The 24,445-nt window shown below is 44.8% G+C and overlaps 1 protein-coding gene across 9 annotated transcripts in view; it reads right to left on the bottom strand.

The window, feature by feature from the left end:
• The window catches only part of atp2b2 (ATPase plasma membrane Ca2+ transporting 2), an 830,803-nt gene that overhangs the window by 60,363 nt on the left and 745,995 nt on the right, over positions 1-24,445 (bottom strand). For all 9 annotated transcript variants that reach the window (XM_080181822.1, XM_080181828.1, XM_080181801.1 and 6 more), the window contains 2 exons: positions 11,853-11,959; positions 550-741 (listed from right to left, as the gene is read on the bottom strand). In XM_080181822.1, the coding sequence (XP_080037948.1) occupies positions 550-741; positions 11,853-11,959 (299 nt within the window). The remainder of the gene's footprint in view (positions 1-549; positions 742-11,852; positions 11,960-24,445) is intronic.

The raw sequence follows: 24,445 nt of genomic DNA, 5'->3' as shown, positions 1-24,445 counted from the left end.
ATTGAAACATTAAGCACTGCAACTTTAACTCCAGAGCAACACAGTCAAAGCAATGCAGACTACCACTCCTCCAGACTTGAAAAGATCAAGATCTGGAAGCATAGTAAGGCCTCCAAACTGCCTGAACCTCTAAAGTCAGTGAGAGAGAAGCGTTAACATGTAAATATTATTGTAAATATATCTGGGTAAAGCTTTGGGGGAGAGATATAGTATTGGGACTTTTAAGAGTTAAATATGGACTGGGGGAACAGCACGATTAACATTACGATGTAGACAGTTGTATTAGAGTGTAATGGCTCAGGTAGAAATTGGGATGAGGATAGCATCGAGTCAGTGCTGTATCCTATGTATGTGGGTATCATTACGTGATGCTATTATTATTGTCCAGCCATATAAGCCTCTCCACGGGACAGCATACAACCACAGAACACAGAGCCCAAAAGCCTTGGCTGAACTCTGCGACAGAATAATGCCTGATGCACGTTCTTTCGATCACGGGCCCCGGGATGTGCGCTCAGAGTGCGTACAGCAGGGATTAAACCCTCTCACCTGGGTGATACACGCTCCAGTGAACGCAACTATGACAGCAACTACGTTGACTGTCAGCTGGAACTGTAGAAACTTGGAGATGCTGTCGTAAACGTTTCGGCCCCACATGACAGCCTTCACGATGCTGCTGAAATTATCATCAGTCAGGATAATATCGGAGGCTTCCTTCGCTACGTCAGTGCCAGCAATGCCCTATAAAACAGGAATAAACAGTTAACAGCTCCACTGGTGAGAGCAAATCTCTTGATTTAACAGATTCAGGAGAAAGAAAACAAAAACAAAGCAACGCGATTCCAAAATTAATATTTTTTAAAACCATTATGAACAAATGATAGTCATTGTTACGATAACCAGAGTTATCATAATTAATAGTTATTAGATATGAAGTCATTATAATTAATAGTTATTAGATATTAATTATTTTAACAACCAGACTCTGAGTAATTGGATGATGTTCATTAATAAGACATTGTCAATATTTGGGAATGAAGCACTTTTCTCAACCACTGTTAGTCAGGGCAGGGAGGGCCGATGTTATCGTGTTTTTTTATGGAAATCTTGTCTGCAAGAGAATGTGCCTTAATTCAAATCTCAGAAAAACATCTCCAAATGTACCGAAGGGATATTGAACTGATAGCAGCCATTCTTGCAACAGCTCTGGATTGCAACTAAATCTGGAATGAGTTTGTGCTGAATGATGTCTATTTTTATGCTGTGAACTCACCAGCGATTTGGCTGACGAATTTGACTTAACGATCAGAAATTTGCATTCACAAAACTTTGGAAACCCAAGTCAGATACAATCAAGTTTTTTTGAAAGTGTTCTTTACAAACGAAGACTGAGTTGAGGGACTTTCATGTGAACATATTTTCCTGTCTTTGCTCAAAACAATCCCCATGGTAACGGCTTTGATATAAAATAAAAACTAGGCATTCATAAGATCCATATCTTTAAAATACATTAGGCTGAATTCTCCAAACAGCAGCAATGCTAGGTGGTTGAAGTGGGTAGTTGGGTGAGGTTATGGAGTCAGTCAGGTGAGATCGGGGGTTGTTGGGAGATGGGGGCAGGGGGCTGGGTATGTGTACATACGCAGGGGTTAGAGCAGGTTTTAATCTGTCTGACGTTTCCTGGGTAACTATCCAAGCAAGTCGCACAGGACAGCCCAAGATTTCCAACTCAGACTCCAAGATTTTGTGGAGGATCTCGGGATGTAAGAAAATTGCTCATCGGAAGATTAAACATTCCAGTCGTTTCCCAATGTACCTCCGCACGTCAGGATCTTGATTCGCATCTTATATCATATGTCCAGTCTCCTGACACTATTGGGACTGGACGATTTGAGCCATTATAGTGTCACAGGGCAGGATTTTCCCATCCCGACAATCATAGGAATCGGAGCGGGTGGGACATAGATCATAAAAATGTCCGTTGACTTCGGGTGGGATTTTCCGGTCTTGGGACGAGCGCAACTGGAAAATCCTGCATCCAGCGTCAGAGAGCTTTACAGCACAGAAAGAGGCCTTTCGGCCTATCCTGTCTGTGCTGGCCGCCAAGCACCTATTTATTCTAATATCATTTTCCAGCACTTGGCCCATAGCCTCGTATGTTATGGCAATTCAAGTGATAGATCTTTTGAGTTGAGCAATAACTGACAGTAAAAATGTTACATCATGCCTGGTTTTGAAATATCATCAACATAAACTGATGGTGTACAACAAAATTGCTTTACATTAGAGAGAGAAGAAATAGTCCTAAATAATTTATGGTCTTGAAACAACATATTTTACAATTAATCCTGTGAAGATTTTGATGGCATTTTGGGTACAGAAACAAAATAAAGTGATGCTTTAGCTTTGTTTGGGGAAATCCAGGAGTGTAAAATGTCACATGTAACCTGTTCTGTGTGGGATTAGAGTTATGATTTCTGGGGGTAAATTTTCCTGCCCAGCTCGCCATGGGAATTGTATTAGGCAGGATAGAAAGTTTGGTGGTCCATTGATCTCGGTTGAGAATCTCCAATCCCAGGATAAACATGGCTGGAAACTCCCACCCATAACGTCCAAATTGTGCTTCTTTTAAATGTGTTACATGGTTTCACATTTGTCCTTCCGATATTATAACATAGGTCGATACCAGCATCCACCTTCACTTCCCTCTCAGTAAACTGTTTCTGAGAATCTTCTCTCTCATTCAGGTCTGACTTCCTATCTAGTCATCCAGCAAAGAAATGTCCAGTCTCCTCAACATCAAACATCATTTCCTGCTCAAGGTAGAACTTTCTCCCAGGAATAAATCAGGGAAAGAACCTGCTCCATTTGGAAAGACATTTCGCTCATCCTTATTAATTTATAAAGAACAAAGAACATTAGAAATAGGGGCAGTTTCCCATCCTGAAAATAATTCATTTATCTCACGAGCTCTGACCTGTGATAAGCTCGTGTGTTCTGGATGCCATGAGAACAGGGGACCCAGGTCAAGCCTCATTGAAGGTCAGGTGTCTGTTTTAACATCTGAACGCAAAGGAAAATGTATCTGACCTTACTACTGCTAAACTTGCAAACTCAGTGACCCTAGAGAGTGAGCGAGAGAGAGATCCTGCTCTGTGTGCAAAGCAGAATAGCTACAGGGATAGAAGCAGGATGCTTATAACAACAGGATTTTTATTCAGAAAGAAAATGGTGGAACAGGTGGAACTTTTGGAGGTCAAAGTGGACTTTGCAGATGGAGTATTCAATTATGCTCAACAGGCTGAGTAAGGAGAACTTTGTTTGAAAGGTCACAGGATGATCTGGTAGGGATGAGGGCCTGCTGAAATGCCAGGAGTGATCTGGACAACTCTGTCGGCATTGTGTAATGCACAGCATAGGTTGTGTTAACAAGTGACTTTTCTACAGCGTAGTGCATTGGTCGCCTCTGAACTAATGTTTAGTCAATGCTGCTTTTAGTTTATTTGTTACAGTCTTAGTCTTGAAACATGAAATTTTGTTGTCTGTCCCTTTGGAAATTCAAATCTCATGGGTGGAATTTTCCTGTCCCACCTACCACGGGAATTGTATCCGGCAAGGGGGTCGTGGGGCACCTTGCTGACCTTGGGCAGGATATTCTGGTCTTGGGTGGACGTGACCAGAAAAACCCGCCTCTTGTTAAAAGTTATCACTCTCTACTGGGATCATAACACGGTTCAAAAGAGATATTCTTCCGAGGTTGAACTTAAGGCACATTGATGAGGTACAATAAAGGAAACTTTACCTCCATTTGCCCCATACACTACTTGAATGAGTAGAAAATGGAAAATGCTCTGCATTGGTAACTCTCGATGGGCTGAGTACAAAACATAAGGATCGATCACAGCATTGTGGTGAAGAGCTCCATACAGTTAAACTCCAATCACTAGAGGGTGCTCACATCTTATTAAATGGTGACGTGTGGCAGAAGACAGCTTTAAGGTTGCTTATTTCCACTAACACAGTGATATTCCACACAGATTTGCAGAGATCAGCCACCCCACCAGGGAGGGTGTGAAGGTGAATAATGTTCAGAATAGGCAAATTGGTTGCTAATAGCAACAGGTAGTAGCTAACATGGCTTGCTGGAACTTTTTCAACAGTAAGATGTCTTTGAACAGTACCGGGGGGAGTTTTCCTGTCCCGCCACGGGAATTGAAGTGGGTGGGGGGTGGAACCATACAAAGGTCCATTGAGCTCAAGCAGGATTTTCCGGGGTGAGTGCAGCTAGAAAATCCTGCCCAATGGCTTTTCTTCAAGAACCTTTAAAATGATGACAGGATTTCTGAAATCCTCTTAGACACTATATTATTGAAAAGATGATGACAGAGAGTCAGTTTTGAATCCTGCTGACCACTCAGTTTGCCGTGGACAATATTTTTTGCCTTACTTTGACTGATCAAATCAACATTGCCACTGATAATGAGAATTTTGGAGATATTAAGTAATTATTAAGCTGGCACCAGAAAATTCATATCTTAAGTTTGGAAGAAAGAAGTTATTTGGTAAAACAACATTTTTCTCTCAATCATTTTTTAAATATTACATGCTGTAAGGTTCTGCCCCTGCCACGGTGCCACCGCTGTAGCATCAATGTCTGCAAATCACGGTGGCACAGCGTTAGCACTGCTGCCTCACTGTGCCAGGGACTCGGGTTCAATTCCAGCCTTGGGTCACTGTCACTGTGGAGTTTGCATTTCTCCTTGTGTCTGCATGGGTTTCCTCCGGGTGCTCCACTTTCCTCCCACGGTCCAAAAACGTGAGGATTAGGTGAAATGGCCATACTAAATTGCCCCTTAGTATCAGGGGGACTAGCTGGAGTAAATGCCTGGGGTTATGGGGATAGGGCCTGGGTGGGATTGTGCTTGATGCAGACGCGATGGGCCAAATGGCCACCTTCTGCACTGTAGGATTCTATGGCTCTCCGACTACTCTCGAATAAAAGGTGGCAACAAATGCTGGAGTGTGGTTTTGTTGGAGCAAGTAGGCCCCCCATATCTCACCCAATGACCATTCTACATACATGAGTTTAGACAATGGGAGGCTAACCCCTCAAAATGGGCATGGGGATTCCCACATGTGATCGACCTGTACCCACCGACGGAATAGGAAGAGTACAACTGGGTTGCATTTCTTACAGGGCGTTAAAAACAGTAAGTGCTACAAAAACTCAACAGGTCTGGCAGCATCTGTGAAAAGAGAAACAGAATTCACGCGTCATGTTCCAATGCACCCATTGCTCAATTTCACACTCAGTCGCCAGCTCAGATATTGACAGTGTATGTATCTGAGAGGATGCAGTAGAAGCATGTGGTGAGATACGGGGCACGGATATGCTGCAGCCAGGCTAGGATAGCACAGACGCCAACTTGTCCAAGAACAAAGTGACACATGGGTTCCACTGTGGAGGATTCTGGGGAAAACTTCAAGGCAGCAGCCTACTGAGAATCTCTGATGGGTTTTATTTATGTATTCATGGACGCCATTGACTGGCCAGCATTTATTGTCCATCCACAGTTGCCCTTGTTCAAAGGGCAGTTGAAAGTCAACCACTTTGCTGTGGCTTTGGAGTCACATGTACAATCATAGAATCCCTGCGGTGCAGAAGGAGGCCATTCAGCCCATCAAGTCTGCACCACCTACAACCCCACTCAGGCCCATGCAGGCCAGACTGGGGAAGGACAGAAGATTTCCTTCCCTAAAGGATACTGGTGAACCAGATGGTTTTTCCAACAATTGACAATGGTTTCATGGTCATCAGTAGATTCCTAATTCCAGACTTTTAAAAAATTGAATTCAAATTCCACCATTTGCCATGGTGGGATTCAAACCCGGGTCCCCAGAACATTAGCTGAGTTTCTGGATGACTAGTCTGGTGGTAATACCACTAAGCCATTGCCTCCCCCAGGGGTGTGGACAATGAAATGCTTGGCTCATTGTGAAGCCTCCCAGAAGCCTGTGGTCAATGTCAAGAGCACAGAGCTTTCTTGTAATGACTTGGTATAGGGTTTTACACTAAGTCGGGGCCCATCATTTCCAGTGTGTAGGTGCTGACTAGCTCCCTCCGACCACAATGCAGCGTCTGATATGTGACGTCATAACTTTCACTGTAGCACAAACAGACGACTCATAATCCCTGTGTGCTGCACTGAGGTCGTGCGAGGTCAGCCTGCTGTTATGGAAGCTCAGGCTGCTGTCATCCTGGCTGTGGATTCCAGTGTTCAAGGGAGCTTGCAGGATCTCACAGCAGTGCTACAATCTGTCCGCCGATGGATGAGTAAGATTACTGAGAGTCCGCTCGGGTTAATGGCAGCGACTCTGGAGCAGAATGCTGCTAGCCTGGCTCAGAGTGACAGCGTTCGGTCTCCCGCTGTACCAGTGTCCAAGCTGCTGACTGCTAGCCAGGCTCACGCTGCTGCTGCCAGAGCCAAGATGGTGCAGACTGCAGCCATCTCCTCTCGGCCCAGAGCTGTTCATTCCTCAAGGCCGTCCGCCATTGTCCTCCAGGGGGAGCCAGCCACCTTCCACCAATCACAGCAGCCCCTTGGGCAAAGACTTGTGGGAAACTGGCAATGAGGGAATGCACAAGTGCAATTAGGTTAGCTTTGTACTCAATATGACATGATTTCATTTCTAAGTTTGATTTGGTTCATTTATCATTGAGACGTATAAGATGATGAATGGGATGGATAGGATAGAGGTGGAGAGACTCTTCCCGCTCAAAAAAGACAGTAGGACTAGGGGGCACAGCCTCAAGATAAAGGGGGAGGCGGTTTAGAACGGAGTTGAGGAGGAACTTCTTCACTCAAAGGGTGGTGAATCTCTGGAATTCTCTGCCCGTTGAAGTGGTGGAGGCTGCCTCGCTAAATATTTTTAAGACGCGGGTTGAAGGGTTTTTGATAAGAGAGGGGATTAAGGGTTATGGGGAGAAAGCGGGAAAGTGGAACTGAGCAGCGACAGATCAGCCATGATCTTATTGAATGGCGGGGCAGGCTCGAAGGGCTAGATGGCCTACTCCTGCTCCTATTTCTTATGTTCTTATGTTCTTATTTTCTGGTGGCTTTGATTTTTTGCATTGTGACCGAGCAGGTGCTGTGATGGTCAGTGACAGAGTGAGGGGGAGGGGTGGGGAGTGAGGTGGAGGGGTGGAAAGTGAGGTGGAGGGGTGGAAAGTGAGGGGGAGGGGTGGAAAGTGAGGGGGAGGGGTGGAAAGTGAGGGGGAGGGGTGGGGAGTGAGGGGGAGGGGTGGGGAGTGAGGGGGAGGGGTGGGGAGTGAGGGGGAGGGGTGGGGAGTGAGGGGAAGGGAGTGAGGTGGAAGGGTGGGGAGTAACGGGTGGGGAGTGACAAGAAAGGGTGGGGGGTGGGGGGAGGGGTGCGTGTGGGGGGGGGTGAGGGGGTGGAATGGAGGAAAATGGTGGGTGTGCAAAGGGAAGGGGGCAGCTTTTGGGGTTGAAGTTACTGGAATCGAATCTGTTAGCTCTTCCAGGACAGCCCATTCAGAAAGTGCCCGTCCAGTCTACCCGAGCCTTCCATCTTTTCCCTTATCCCCTTTACAATGCCCCTGAGCTGCTCACCCTGTCGCTGGTGGCAATGGCTGTCCCTCCGGGAGATTGGCAGCATTGGGAATACCATAAGAAATCCGGATCCCAATCCCATCTAGTACTGCAGGACTTCTCCAGAGCTGTTCAGGCAGCAGAAACATCATTTCAGCGACCTGCCCTGTTAGATTGTGTGTGGCAGGATGGTTTTTGCATGCTGCCTGTGATTGCATGGGTCATTCACCAGAGTCTTCAATGAATGGTCCTCACCATCCGATCGCCTTTGGTTACCATGGTGACCATAATGTTTCTGATTTGAAGTTTGAAGGCTGCTACCAGGATACAGTGTGTAGACCCACATGATTCATTGTCTATGGATGACATTGAGGGGGCATAAACCCTCCAGTTGTGGGACAGAGCAGAATCTGCAAAATGATGCAGTCAGTGGTACTGTGCACCATCAGAAAACCCACAATCTTCTCATAGCCTCATGCTCACTCCCAACCTGCAACAGTAGATGGAAAACTGCAAAGTGTTGACTATGGCTGGTAGCACAGTGGTTAGCACTGCTGCCTCTCAACGCCAGGGACCTGGGCTCAATTCCAGTGACTGTGTGGAGTTTGTACATTCTCCCCATGTCTGCGTGGGTTTCCTCCGGGTGCTCTGGTACCCTCCCACAGTCCAAAGATATATGGGTTAGGTTGATTGGCCGTGCTAAATTGCCCCTTACTGTCAGAGGGATTAGGAGGGTAATGTGGGGATAGGGCCTGGTTGGGATTGTTGTCAGCGCAGGCTCAATGGGCCAAATGGCTTCCTTCTGCACTGTTGACTCTATGGGCAGAATTTTACCGCCCCAAAATTGGGGAAGGAGAGGCTTGCAGAACAACATTCTCCATTGGCCTCGGGCGGGATCTTGCGAGTTGCTGGCAGGTGAGGCGGTAAAGTTCTGACATATGTCTCCAGCTCCAGCCTGGAACCATTCATATGCAGAGAAGGTCATTGCCTCCATCACGTTCATAGCCAGTGCCAATGCCCTTCTTCAACTGTGCCAGCAGGTGGCAGATTTCTGACAGGGTGTCTTTATTTAAGTACCAACATCTTATACATTGTTCCTTGCTGAGGTTCAGCTGGAGTCATTCCTCTCTGAACATCCTGGATAGAGATGGCCTCCTGCTGAGAACTCTTTTCCCCCTCCTCCTCCTCCCTCTTCTAGCAGCTTGTCCTGCTCTGCATGCCCTCTGCTCATTCTCCCAGTAATGCAACATTCTGAGGGGTATACCTACCACTGCATTCCTGCTTGGGAGAGACGGTTGGCGCAGGAACTTTGAAGTCAAGAAAAAGTCCTTCAGCACGTGCCACACCATTCCCTGTAGACCTTTGTAATTTCAAATAACTATGGAAAACATCTAAAGCTTGTAGAAATAAAGCACCAGGCAGAAGAAATCAACCAGAAAAGTAACCTTAGGTAGTGGATAATCCCTTTAAATAGCACCCAATGGGGATTGGGAGTGGGGTGGGTGGGATAGGTCCACCCTGCTTCTTAATGCACACTCAGGTGTGAGAGGTTAAGCAGGTCACTGGCTGGATCACTGAGACCAGTGTTGCAAACCGATTGACTCTGCCAATGTTGCACCGTTCCTCCATCAGATATTCACTGCGTGAGCAGTACTGGCTAAACCAAGATGGCAACCAGTGCAATTCTCAGCAGAAGTGTGTGTGCGTAGCAGATGCAAATTTGGTTCAAATGGGGCGGGGGTAGAGGGGGCTAGAGGGAGGGTCATTTTAGTGGAGCCCCATCCCATCAACGTTTAACACCCAAACAGATGTATTTCTAGCAGAACTCACTGGTTTGTACCCCCTCTCTAGCAAACCTCACTTTGTGCAGCATTTTTGGCATTTTGGCTGAGATTAGCTAACTGACTACAGATAAGAGTTCAATTCTCAAACCTTGCTGGTGTGCCCAAGGAGCAATGTTTTGATCTTAAATAAATTCACATATGCAAGCTATTTATAAATCTGTGCATGCAACTACAGATATCAAACAAGTGTATCAAATCAGGGACCGCTGCTTCCTTTTCACATCTCTCTCACCCACTTCCTTCAGACTGAAAGGTCCTCAAATAACTTCACTCTCCCTATTGAATGCGGGTTTCTCTGAACCCCAGCAATTACAACATTTGGCCTTCTGTATACCATGGACCAAGGGAAAGTGAAGCTGAGTGAAAGGATTGTGTGCACGTACAGTTTGGAGCTTTCTAATTAACAAGCAGATTTGTGGACTTGATTTTGTTATCTTTCATGCTATTATTTAAATCTTCAACTTTAATGCATTTTGATCTGAAGCAGTATAAAGGACTGTTTAGGATGTTGGACCATCAACACTGCAGAAATCGTACCACCAGATTTTTTGATAAGTTTATGAATGCATAATAGTATAGTCAGTGGACACAACAAATCTACCACAATGATTTATCTCCATGGATCTCTGGGCAGCATGGTGGCACAGTGATTAGCCCTGCTGCCCCAACAACGCCAGGGACCTGGGTTCAATTCTAGTCTTGGGTAACTGTAGACTTTGCATGTTCTCCCCACGTCTGCGTGAGTTCCCTCTAGGTGCTCCGGTTTCCTCCAAAGATGCCACAATAAATGGCCCCTTATTGTCAGGGGGGATTAGTCCGGTAAATCCGTGGGAATAGGGCCTGGGTGGGATTGTTGTCGGTGTAGACTCGATGGGCCAAATGACCTCTTTTTGCACTGTAGGGATTCTATGGTTGGAATAATTTTGTATCTGAGGGGTTTCATTTTCTTTGAAATCCAATTTTCTCCTTTTCTTGATGGGGGTGACCCTTTGCTGGGGTGGGACACCCATGGGTACCAAGTAACCTAGCAGGAGTCACTAAAAGTCATTCATTCCCCCTTCCTCCCGCATGATTTTTACCTTCTAAACCAAAGTGCACAGGGATTAATTATCACAATCGGCCAATGGCACCCCAGTTCGTGTCAGCCTGAGACAGCACAAACTGGAGACCAAACCTGCGATTCCTTCAGTATGGAATAGCTGAGTAAACTGCCTGAATTGGGAGATAACTGAAGTTTTTTAGCACTAAGACCCTGGGACCTGCAATTCCTTCGGCTTCAGTAATGGGATAAACTGTTACCTGTCAAGGGGAAAGGAAGGATCAACACGACATCTATGGGCAAAAAATAACTCTCGTAACATATCCGTTTTGACTTTACAACACCAGCTTCAAAGAACAATAATACTTTAGGTTCTCTTTTTAAATGCCAGGTCAGATGAGTGAAATATTTTTAAACTGTAAGTTATTTTTGAATGCTTCTAATCCAGTTGTTCTCATCTCCTTCTGAATGCGATAGGATAAATGCGGAGGATATTTGAGTCATAGGGCAGGATTTTACGGCCTCGCTTGTCCCGAAAATATAAAACCTCGCCCGAGGTCAACAGCCCTTCCCATTGTCCAGCCCTCACCCGTGGTGGCAATAAAATTCCGGCCATAGAGATATACAGCATGGAAACAGGCCCTTCGGCCCAACTCGTCCATGCTGACCAGGTTTCCTAAACTGAACTAGTGCCATTTGCCTGCGTTTGGCCCACATCCCTCTAACCCTTCCCCATCCACCTACCTGCCAATTGTCTTTTAAATGTGGTCATTGTACCCGATACCACCACCCTCTGTGTGTAAAGGTTGCCCCTCAAGTCCCTTTTAAATTTTTCCCCTCTCAACTTAAACCTTTGTCTTCAAGTCTTGGACTCCCCTACCTTGGGGAAAAAGACCTTGGCTATTCATCTTATTTATGCCTGTCGTGATTTTATAAACCTCTATAAGGTAATCCCTCATCCTCCTACGTTGCAGGGAAAAGAGTCCCAATCTTATCCAGCCTCTCCTGATAATTCAAACCTCCCAGTCCTGTAACATCCTTGTCAAACTTTTTGCACCCTTCAGCCCTTTTGTATCTGTAATCTGTTGTTACAAGAATCGGGAAAAGCCAGCTGAAGTATGTTCATCCAGCCCAGATGTGAAATGTCACCACTGGCAGAGTAACAGATGTGCTGCATTGCTGGAAACTATCACTTTAGCAAAACTAACAGTCGACTAACATATGTATGTGTTGAGCAAATCATGATGTTGGAAGTTCCACTTTCACCAGATGATGCAGGGTTACTGCTGCACTAGCACAGTTTGTTGATTCAAGTCTTAAAACAAAATCAAACATATTTTTGAATGCTTTGGTGCCTACCATGGCAAAACCGACATCTGCCTTCTTCAGCGCCGGCCCATCATTGGTTCCATCACCAGTTACTGCGACAACTTGTCTCCGCTCTCCATGCACGCTGTCAATTATACCTGTAACAAAGAAAACCATCACACTGGAGCTCATTAGGAAGAACAGAATGAGCTTCCTACCCTCGCCATTAACAGGGCAACTCCCTCTGCCCTTCCTAGCGCCAACTACATACAGTAAGAGGTCTCAAAACACCAGGTTAAAGTCCAGCAGATTTATTTGGAATCATAAGCTTTAGCAGGGCTGCTCCTTTATCAGGTGAGTGGGGGGGGGGGGGGGGGGGGGGGCGGGTGGGTGGTGGTAGGTTCACAAATACAGCATATATAGGCAAAGACAGTTGTCAGGTTCACTTCCCGCTGGGGAACAGTTCAGCAGTCAAGGACATCCAGCGTCCTATCTTCAGCTAAGCGTTCTCCAAGGCAGCCTTCAAGACACACAATGCAGAATCAGTGAGCAGAAACTGATAGCCAAGTTCTGCATACATGAGGACGGCCGCAACCAAGACCTTGGGTTCATGTCACACCACACGTAACCCCCACTATTTGGCCTGATCTTGCAAAATCCTACTAACTGCCCCGTCTTGGGACAATTCATACCCCTTTAACCTGTGCTTATTCCTCTCTCCACTTGCACTGTCTGTGCCTGCAAAGACTTGATTACCTGTAAAGACTCACATTCCAACCATTCTTCACACTTTAATCTGTAATTATCTTGCAACTGTGTCTTTGCCTATATATGCCATGTTTGTGAACATACCGTTCCACTCACCTGATGAAGGAACAGTGCTCCAAAAGCTCGTGATTCCAAATAAACCAGGTGGACTTTAACCTGGTGTTGTGAGACTCCTTAATGTGCCCACCCCAGTCCAACGCTGGCATCTCCACATCATGCTAATTACATATGGCAGCAACTTGTGCTGGAAATAGGAATTCCATGGAAGAATTCAGTTTTTATTGATCATCCATGACCCCCAGCACCTTGGAGCAACTCCAGTGATCTTTTTAAACAAAACACAACTGGAGTAATGATCAAAATAAAAGTATAAGTTAGGAGGGCATAAATTTAATTAAAAATTAAATTAGGTCTCCGATCCCATTGGCAATATAACCTCTGGTCTAATTACTGTCCACAATGGCATGCAACCAGCAAAGAAAAGGTAAATAATTTGACCCTTAGCAGAATAATTGCACGGTTACTGAGGAAGAACTTGAATAATAAGCATTACATTGTAAACATTATTATACGTCCCTTGCAAATTACTTCAAAAATCATTGTAATCTCCAGAGCACGTTTCAAACCAATAAATGTTAAATATACAAAAGCCTCATGGGGAAAATCAGATGGATTACATTCAATCTGATTACGCTTAATGGCCTCCGTTCAGTTCCAAGTTTCCACTGGAAACTTACATTGTATTTTTTCAAATTTCAAACCTTTTGTGGCTAAGTACGAGCCAAATTCTCAACATTTAGACCTTAAAAATGATTTTCCAAGTACTTGTCCCATCATTTGGTATACAGCACATTACCCTGACTGAGAAGCTTTGCCTAATCCCAAATGGCAGTTTGCTTTTGTATTTATTTTCTGGTCATTGTGAAGGACAAATACAAGAATTCTCAAGTGGCACAGGGCGTTTAAGAGGTTGGGAAAGATAAATGAGAAGGTTAGCAACTGACTTTTCAACTGCTTCACCATTTACATCACACAGTTGAAATAAATATAAACGGCAAAGAAATAATACAATTCATGTTCCTATCTCTCAATGTTTTTGTATCTATATATTTAAAATAGCAAGTGGATTATTGTATTTTATCTCAAGGATATCTGGCTGCCTGGTTGGAAAATCCATATTCACCTAGTCTGCATTCAGCTGATAGATGGTTGGCATTTGCAATGCAAATCACTGACACAGGAATGTTAACAAAGGTGGCTTAGCACAGGAGATGGCACGGTGACAGAATGGTTAGCACAGCTGCCTCAGGGACCCGGGTTCGATTCCCAGCTTGGGTCATTGTGTGGAGTCTGCACATTCTTCCTGACATCTGTGTGGGTTTCCTCTGGATACTCCAGTTTCCTCCCATGGTCTGAAAGACGTGCTGGTTAGTGCATTGACCCTCAGTGTACCCAAATAGGTGCCGGAGTGTGGCGGCTGGAGGATTTTCACAGTAACTTCATTGCAGTGTTAATGTAAGCCTGCTTGTGACACTAATAAATAAACGAAACAGGATCTCTGCAGAATGAAATGTGACTACCAGCTGGAATTTAGATTTTGATGTATTGACTCTGATTTTTAAGAATCTGCTTATAGCGATAAGAATATTTTTAGCTCGCAGTTCACTGTAGTGTGCAGAATTCTAATTCACATGCAGAATCTTAACTATTCCTTCGTTGCTCTCTTTTCAATTCTATCCTTAAGATGCCAGTAAATTGTCCCTCATGACCAGAAAGCAATTTCCCACCACAAATTCCAGCAGCACAAATGCCGAGAATCTTCCAGAAGTGTTTAATCCACCAGATAATGAAGTGGTGTTTGATAGTTGCCCGTGGGCAATCAAGAAAAGGGTGAAGTGTTGTCACTCCTTCTCTTCAGTCCCAAGTTGTTATTCTAGACCAATGTCCCCTCCCTTCAAAAGTTCATATTTGGGTGTGGTGCCTGTCTATCAATTACCCAGCCCACCCCCCCTCACTGTCCCCTCCCAGTTAAGCAACAAACTAAGCCTGTGGAATGCAAACCGCAACCTTCACCTCACACATAGCTTGAGCCTTGGGGAAGCGAAACCACTACCTAACTTTCCAATCCTCCAAACCAAGCATACAATTTAATCCCGGGGAAAAATACACTCAAAACTGACTCCTGCCTTCCTGCCTCACACATAGCCATCTGCACTGTTCCTTTGGTTTACTTTGTTTATTAGTGTCACAAGTATACATGGTAAAGATGTTGCTGTGAAAATCCCCTATTCGCCATGCCTGTTTGGGTACACTGAGGGAGATTTTAGCAGGTCAATGCACCCTACCAGCACATCTTTCAGACTGGGGGAAGGAACTGGAACCGGAGGAAACTCACACTGGGAGAACGTGCAAACTCCGCATAATGACCCAAGCTGGGAACAGAACCCGGGTCCCTGGCCTGTGAGGCAGTAGTGCTAACCACTGTGCCACCGTGCCACCCTGCTCATCCTTTCTCAACTGATCTTATCCTTATTTCAATTTTGTCCCTCCTGTTCTCTCTCATTTGTTATCCTATTTCCAACCAATGTGATCATTCCCCAAAGTCCATCCACTTCCCACCCCATTTCTGACTCCCGTCTCTCGCCCCTTACCTAAAAATGGAGGCAGTCCAAAGGGGATTCACCAGGCTAATTCCTGAGATGAGAGGGTTTCCTATAAAGACAGACTAAATAGTCTGGATCTATATTCCCTGGAGTTGAGAAGAGTGAGGGGTGACATTATTCAAACATATAAGCTGCTGAGGGGGCTTGACTGGGTAGATGAAGAAGTGTTTTCACTAGTGGGAGAGTCTCGTACAAGGGGACTGTGGACAGGGAAAGAACAGCTGCAACAATAATTTAACAACAATAATGGCAATAGTAGCTATAAAATGGCTATTCTGGCTGAGAGCTAAGCATGCTGGGAATTTTGGTCAATTTATAGACTAACACCAGAAACAGATTGTAAAGAGACTCTGTTCTGGGAGCTGTGATTTGAAGCTTCCTGTGTTTTTTTAATTCATTCGTGGGACCTGGGCATCACTGGCTGGCTAGCATTTATTGCCCATCTCTTGTTGCCCTTGAGGTAGTGGTGGTGGAAGTAGTGGTGAGCCACCTTCTTGAATCGCTGCTGTCCACGAGCTGTGGGGTGACCCACAATGCTGTTAGGAATAGAATTCCAAGATTTTGACCAATTAATGTGAAGAAAGGGCGATATATTTCCAAGTCAGGATGATGAGTGGCTTGGAGGGGAACTTGCAGGTGGTGGTGTTTCCATGTATCTGCTGCCCTTGTCCTTCTAGATGGAAGTGGTTGTGGGTTTGGAAGGTGCTGTCTAAGGATCTTTGGTGGATTGCTGCAGTGCATCTTGTAGATAGTACACACTGCTGCTACTGAGCGTCAGTGGTGGAGGGACTGAATGTTTGTAGATGTGGTGCCAATCAAGCGGGCTGCTTTGTCCTGGATGGTGTCAAGCTTCTCAAGTGTTATTGGAGCTGCACCCATCCAGGCAAGTGGGGAGTATTCCATCACACTCCTGACTTGTGCCTTGTAGATGGTGGACAGGTTTTGGGAAGTCAGGAGGTGAGTTATTTGCTGCAGTATTCCTAGCCTCTGACCTACTCTTGTAGCCACTGTGTTTATGTGGTGAGTCCAGTTGAGTTTCTGGTCAATGGTAACTCCAAGAATGTTAACAGTGGGGGATTCAGTGATGGTAACACCATTGAATGTCAAGGGGCGATGGTTAGAATGTCTCTTATTGGTGATACTCATTGCCTGGCATCTGTGTGGCGCAAATGTTATTTGCCACTTGTCAGCCCAAGCCTGGATATTGTTCAGATCTTGTTGCATTTGAACATGGACTGCTTCATCATCTGAGCAGTCACGAATGGCGCTGAACATTGTGCAATCATTGGTGAACATCTCCACTTCTGACCTTATGACAGAGGGAAGGTCATTGTTGAAATAGCTGAAGATTGTTGGGCCTATGACACTACCCTGAGGGACTCCTGCAGAGATGTCCTGGAGCTGAGATGACTGACCCTCCACAACCACAATCATCTGCCTATGTGCCAGGTATGACTCCAACCAGTGGAGAGTTTGCCCCCTGATACCCATTGATTCCAGTTTTGCTAGGGCCCCTTGATGCCACACTTAGTTGAATGTGGCCTTGATGGCAAAGGCTGTCATTCTCATCTCACCTCTGGAATTCAGTTCTTTTGTCCATGTTTAAACCAATGTTGGCCAGATAAAGGAAGTTGTTTACATTGACACAGACATTGCACCTCTGATTTTTATGGCTGTAATGTGTATGGAGTATGCAGTTTGAACTAAGTGCAGTGGCATTGTTCAAAAATAATTTGATTGGATGTTTGAGTCATGTGATTGATTTCTGGTGACACAGTTGCTGGATGACAGAAAATCTTCTGGAAGTGAGTGGAAAATTGTGGATAAAGAGATATGCAGTCCTTTGTTTGGCAGGGATAACTTTAAGAAATCAACCATCAGAATAAGACCTGTGCCCTGAAGGATGCTTCAGAGGAAGAGAAGATAGATTCTACATTGAGGATATTTCTTGACCAAGGTTTTCTAAACTTGATAGTATCTATTTTCAGTTAAATAGTTAAAGTTGATGTTCAGTTAAAGTTAAAGTTCAGTTCAAAGTTGATGTTAAGTTAGAGTTAAAGTTCAGTAAAGAGTTGATGAGTTGTAATCGCTTATGTTTGAGTTGGTACCAGAAATGTTAAATAAAGAAACAATTGAATTACTGTCCTTGTTTGTCTCATTAAATTGGAATGCTTGGAAGCTGTTTAAATTAAAAGCTATATAACAGGACATAGCTACAAGATAAAGAGCCGGTCATTTAAAACTGAGGTGCGTAAAAGCTTCTTCCTGCAGAGGGTAGTGAATCTCTGGAATTCTCTGCCCCAAAGGGTGGTGGGGGCTGGATCATTAGGAATATTTAAAGTGGAGGTAGATAAATATTTGGTAGTTCGAGGAATAGAAGGCTGTGGGGAAATGGCACAGAAAAGGAACTGAGGTCGGCAAAGACCAGCCATGATCGTATTGAACGGCGGGGCAGGCTTGAAGGGCCTGGTGGCCTACCCTTGCTTCTATTTCTTCTTGTGCTCTTGTCCCCAACGGGATAGGAACAGAAGCAGGCCAATAAGCCTCACAGACTTCTGTCATTTAACTAGATCATGGCTGATCTGTTTATTGCATAAAGAACTATGACTCGGGTGAGGTTCAGTAGGCACTTAGTACTTTTGTAACAATACACCAGTAAAGAGTTAACATCTTGGGAAAGGAAGAAGAGAGCCAAAGTCATTGGCAGATCAGTAGTGTGGTGCTGGAAAGATTTTGGCAGCCAATGGGGACTGGCAGTTCCAATTTTTTTTTTCGAATGCAGAAGCTCAATTTGCACATTAATAGGCAAACATACACTACTACCAGGCTTAAGGCTTGGCTGAGGAATTAAGTGAGCATTTTATCTGTCTTTATCAAGGAAGAAGATGCTGCCAGAGTCATAGTGAATGTGGAGATTGATCAGACACGATGCACTGAAAACAGGTAGAGGTTTTAGAAAGCATAGCTGTACTTAAAAGCTTTTAAGTCACTAAGAATGGATCAGACGCATCCGAGAATACGAAGAGAAGTAAGGGTGGAAATTGTGGGAGTATTGGCCGTAATCTTCCAGTACTTTGGGCATGATGGGATGGTGACTTGGTGGAACAATGATTAGCACTGCTGCCTCACAGCACCAGGGACTCAGATTCAATTCTGGCCTCAGGTGACCGTCTGTGTGGAGTTTGCATGTTCTTCCCGTGTCTGCGTGGGTTTCCTGCAAGTGCTTTGGTGTCGCACTCCAAAGATGTGCGGTTAGGTTCTTTGGCAATGCTAAATTGCCCTTCAGTGTCAGTGGGATTACCAGTAAATATGTGGGATTACGGGGATCGAACCTGTGTGGGATTGTTGCAAGCTTGATGGGCCAAATGGCCTCCTTCTGCACTGTAGGGATTCTATCCTATTAACGGCTACCCGTCTCCAGTAAGTGGGTGCCCTCAGCGATGCTCCTCCCACTTGTGGGAATGTCCTTTGGCAAGGAAGATGTTAGGCTTCCCTCCCCATACTTTCCAATGTCATTTTACAAGCCCTCCCATCTCCCAGCCCTCACCTGAAAAAGCAAGGTTAAAGAAATGCCCTATAATTCTATTACATATCCAAGTGCAGTGGCAGCAAACCTGCCACATAATTCCGCTGACAGGGATGAAAATGACATTGTTCAGTTATCCTTTTGTATAAGAGCAGTGGAGGTTACAGCATAAAATAATCTGGGTAAAACAAGCTGCTAAGGTGCCCTTGCAAGTGACCTATGGACCGCTTTAATTGCAAAGGTTCAAAATGCGATTGCCCCTGCCTTCAGTGTTGGTGTTTGCTACCATCCTTGTTTATGCAGTGTGTGTACCTATGAACCTACAGGCACAACAGGTCAATATGTTTTCCCACAGCAACTTGGACTCGACCTCTTAAATAAGTACTTCCCCCCAAAAAAATCCCCAAATGTTCCCCACAGAACTTAATCTTGAAGATAATACAGGAATCTTCACACCATACTCACTTATTAATCGTGTTGCTTTAGGAGAAAGATGTTGGCCTAGAAATGCTTTGAGATTATCGCCACTTCTCTGGGGAATATTCGTTTGCTGAAAGGCTTTGGCAGTCAATTTCCTGTGGGTAATGCTGGCATCATATCAGCTTTGATCTTTGTTGGAGGCTTACATAATGTTGTACACTATCCTGACCCTCATTCTCTTCTGAAATGTCGGGTGCTGCATATGTTGCCTGGCCTCTTCATCGTCAATCAGCCAACAGAACAATAAATATTCCGTTGCTTTACTTCAATCAAAGCGCCCATTTCTGTTCAATCTATCAGAGGTGTTGGAGGAAAGGCCGATCTTTCCAATAGGTTTTGTTTTCGATGTATTCTTTCAGGTTTAATGGGTGGAATCTTTTCCTCATCCATAATGCATGAGTGTAGGTTCCTTTCAAATGACATCATTATTTACCTGTTGAAAATCTGGACAAGAACAGCACGTCTTTTGTTCACACGAGAAGGTTCCGAGGTGCAATACCGTGAAGGCTTTTTGCATAACAATTCGGAGTGTGAACGTTTTCAGAGCTCTGCATTTTAATGTACATCACAGGAAGTAATTGATACCAAAACATTGAATGTATTCAAGAGGCACTTTGGTAGGAATAATGGTAGGAAGGACTATTACTTACGTGGCGAAAAACTGCAGCAGGCGACAGTGCAGAGGGACCTCGGGGTCCTTGTGCATGAGTCGCAAAAACCCAGCCTGCAGGTGCAGCAGGTGGTCAGGAAGGCAAATGGGATGCTGGCCTTCATAGCGAGGGGGATTGAATATAAAAGTAGGGAGGTCTTGCTGCAGCTATATAGGGCACTGGTGAGGCCGCAGCTGGAGTACTGTGTGCAGTTTTGGTCGCTGCACTTACGCAAGGATATTTTGGCTTTGGAGGGAGTGCAGAGGAGGTTTACTAGGCTGATACCGGAGTTGAGGGGGTTGAACTATGAGGAGAGGCTGAATAAACTAGGCTTGTACTCGTTAGAGTTTAGAAGGATGAGAGGAGATCTCATTGAGACATATAAGATGATGAATGGGATGGATAGTATAGAGGTGGAGAGGCTCTTCCTGCTCAGAAAGGACAGTAGGACTAGAGGGCACAGCCTCAAGATAAAGGGGGGGCGGTTTAGAACGGAGTTGAGGAGGAACTTCTTCACTCAAAGGGTGGTGAATCTCTGGAATTCTCTGCCCGTTGAAGTGGTGGAGGCTGCCTCGCTAAATATTTTTAAGATGCGGGTTGATAGGTTTTTGATAGGCAAGGGGATTAAGGGTTATGGGGAGAGGGCGGAAATGTGGAACTGAGACACGACAGATCAGCCATGATCTTATTGAATGGTGGGGCAGGCTCGAGGGGCTAGATGGCCTACTCCTGCTCCTATTTCTTATGTTCTTATGTTCTTAGGCAGCTGGATATAGCACTTGGAGCAAATGGGATTAAAGGTTATGGGGATAAAGCAGGATTAGACTATTGAGTTGAATGATCAGCCATGATTGTAATGAATGGTGGAGCAGGTTCGAAGGGCCAAATGGCCTCGAGCTGCTCCTTTCTTTTATGTTTCTATTCTATGTAACTACCGCTGCATAATTTGGCACCAATTGAATATAAACTACTCTTTAAATTTCACTGTAATGATCTTAATATTAACATTGTGCATGCAGGCAGCCATTAATATAACAGATAAAACTCATTAATGTGGACCACAATAGATCTACTTTGAGTGCTGCCCAATCTCAATGTTATTTTTAATACTTTCTGATGTTTCTCTCTTTATTGAAATTTTGAGCAAATATCGACATTCTGAAGATTGTGGACAAATAATTTACAAGTTCTTTGACATAGTCTGAGCAATCCCAATGATTAACAGCAAATGTGGTTCTTTTTACCCAATGCTACATAGGCTTATTCATGAGGAAGGAAGAGGTATCCTCAATTTTGTCTTGTCGACTTTCAAAATGGTTGTCAAAATTCTCTGACAATTGCAACAGCTCATCCCCAGTGCTGCTACTGACATCTTTATGGGCAGCACGGTGACACAGTGGTTAGCACTGCTGCCTCACCCGGCTTCAATTCCAGCCTTGGGTCACTGTCTATGTGGAGTTTGCATGTTCTCCCCATGTCTGTGTGCATTTCCTCCCACCGTCCAAAAGACATGCTGGTTAGGTGCACTGGCCATGCTAAATTCTCCTTCATTGCAGTGTAAGTCTACTTGTGACAATAATAAATAAACTTTAAACTAATGTTGGACTTTAAAACACTTCCTGGAAGCAGGTTGGGAGTCATTTAATGGATTGGGAAGATGCAGGGTGGAAAGCCTAACTCTCCTGATTAAATAAGGGCTGGGGAAGATTGAAGTTCGATGAAAATTTTCACCCTTCCTTTTGAACCACTTTGTGGTTTCCTCCCCCCACTGTCACCTCCCTCCTTCTATCTGTGTAACTTCCTCCAACCCTCTGAATTTGGCCTTTTTTGCATTCCCCCTTCCATGACCCCACTCAGCCACTCTGTTGGCTGCTTAGCCGTCAGCCACCTCGACCCAGCATTCTGTGCTTGCTCTCTTAGACGTCACCATTCCCCGCTCCACCTTTCAGATCTTTCTAAAACCTTGATCTTCCAACAAGCATTTGGGCACTCTCCCTCCTAACTTCACCATCTCCAAGTTCCATAGCCATCCTTGTCTAATTATACTTTTGTGAAACACATTGATTTGATTTGATTTATTGTTGTCACATGTATTAACATACAGTGAAACATTGGAACATCTTCTGAACATTAAATACATGTGTTAAAAATTTAAGTTGTGGCCATCCAAGTGAAGATCATTTGCTCAAATCAGGGATCTGAACCTGGGCTGGAATTCTCCAGTCTTGCACGCCCTGCTTAGCGAGAATACTGCCACCACTGCCAGTGAGAATAGAGAATTTGGCACTAAGCCAAATTTCCATTCACAACAGCAGGACTGACTTCTGAACTTGACCTCCTCTTGGGAAATAAGGAAGGGCAGGGGACAGAAGTGTTAATTTGGGACCAGTGACAATAATTCCATTAGTCTTAAGATGGCTATGGAGAATGATAGGTCTGGCCCAAAAGTTAAAGTTCTAAATTGGAGCAAGACCAATTTTGACAGTATTAAACAGGAATTTTCAGAAGTTTACTAGAGGAGGCAAAGGGACATCTGGTAAGTGGGGGGCTTTCAAAAGTGTGTTAACCAGGATTCAGGTGAAGCATGTTCCTTTTAGGGTGAAGGGCAAAGCTGGTAGAGGTACGGAACCCTGGATGACTCGAGATATTGAAGCTCTGGTCAAGAAAAAGGGGGTAAATAACATGCATAGGCAGCTGGGATCAAGTGGATCCATTAAAGAGAATAGAGGGTGTCAGAGTATAGCTAAGGGAGAAATCAAATGGGCAAAAAGGGAACATGAGATTGCTTTGGCAGATAAAGCAAATAGCTTCTACAAATTCATAAAGGGCAAAAGAGTGACTAGGGAGAGAGAGTAGGGCCTCTTAAGGATCAACAAAGTCATCTATGTGTGGATCCACAAGAGAAGGGTGAGATCCTAAATGAATACTTCTCATCAGTATTTACTATTGAGAAAGGCATGGATGTTAGGGAACCTGGGGAAATAAATAGTGATGCCTTGAGGAGTGTACATATTACGGAGAAGGAGGTACTGAAAATCTTAAAGTGCATCAAGGTAGGTAAATCCCCAGGACTTGATGAAGTGTATCCTAGGACATTGTGGGAAACTAAGAAGGAAATTGAGGGTTCCCTACAGAGATACTTGAATCATTGACAACCACAGGTGAGGTGCCTGAAGGTGGCAAATGTTGTGCCTTTGTTTAAGAAGACTGCAGATAAAAGCCTGGGAACTACAGGCCGGTGATCCAAACATCTGTAGTGGGTAAATTGTTAGAAGGTATTCTGAGAGACAGGATCTACAGGCATTTAGAGAAGCAAGGACTGATTAGGGACAGTCAGCATGGCTTTGTGAATGGAAAATCATGTCTCACAAATTTGGTTGAGTTTTTTGAAGGGGTAACCAAGAAGGTAGATGAGGGCAGTGCAATTGATGTTGTCTACTTGGGCCTTAGTGAGGCCTTTGACAAGGTACCTCATAGTAGGTTGTTGAATAAGGTTAACACTCACATAATTCAGGGTGAGGTAGCCAACTGGATACAAAATTGGTTTGACAACAAAAGACTGAGGGTTATTGTAGAGGGTTGTTTATCAAACTGGAGATCTGTGACATAAGAACATAAGAACATAAGAAATAGGAGCAGGAGTAGGCCATCTAGCCCTTCGAGCCTGCCCCGCCATTCAATAAGATCATGGCTGATCTGTCGTGGCTCAGTTCCACTTTCCCGCCCTCTCCCCATAACCCTTAATCCCCTCTCTTATCAAGAACCCATCAACCCGCTTCTTAAAAATATTTAGCGAGGCAGCCTCCACCACTTCAGCGGGCAGAGAATTCCAGAGATTCACCACCCTTTGAGTGAAGAAGTTCCTCCTCAACTCCATTCTAAACCGCCTCCCCTTTATCTTGAGGCTGTGCCCCCTAGTCCTACTGTCTTTTTTGAGCGGGAAGAGTCTCTCCACCTCTATCCTATCCATCCCATTCATCATCTTATACGTCTCAATGAGATCTCCCCTCATTCTTCTAAACTCTAACGAGTACAAGCCTAGTTTATTCAGCCTCTCCTCATAGCTCAACCCCCTCAACTCCGGTATCAGCCTAGTAAACCTCCTCTGCACTCCCTCCAAGGCCAAAATATCCTTGCGCAGGTGCGGCGCCCAAAACTGCACACAGTACTCCAGCTGCGGCCTCACCAATGCCCTATACAGCTGCAGCCCAGCGGTGTACCTCAGGGATTGGTGCTGGGTCCATTGTTATTTGTCATTTATATTATGAATTGGATCAGAAGTTAGGAGGCATGGCTAGTAAGTTTGCAGATGACACCAAGATTGGTGGCATAGTGGATTTAGGGTTGGTCATTTAGGATTGCAACGGGATCTTGATCAATTGGGCCAGTGAGCTGACGAATGGCAGTTGGAGTTTAAATTAGACAAGTGCGAGGTGATGCATTTTGGTAGATTGAACCAGGGCAGGACTTACTCAGTTAATGGTAAGGTGTTGGGGAGAGTTATAGAACAGACATCTAGGGGTACATGTTCATAGCTCCTTGATAATGGAGTCACAG

This window comes from Carcharhinus amblyrhynchos, chromosome 3, assembly GCF_965287045.1.
Source record: "Carcharhinus amblyrhynchos chromosome 3, sCarAmb.v2.hapA, whole genome shotgun sequence".
Classification (NCBI taxonomy): Eukaryota; Metazoa; Chordata; class Chondrichthyes; order Carcharhiniformes; family Carcharhinidae; genus Carcharhinus; species Carcharhinus amblyrhynchos.
This window is presented reverse-complemented; position numbering and strand designations above follow the sequence as displayed.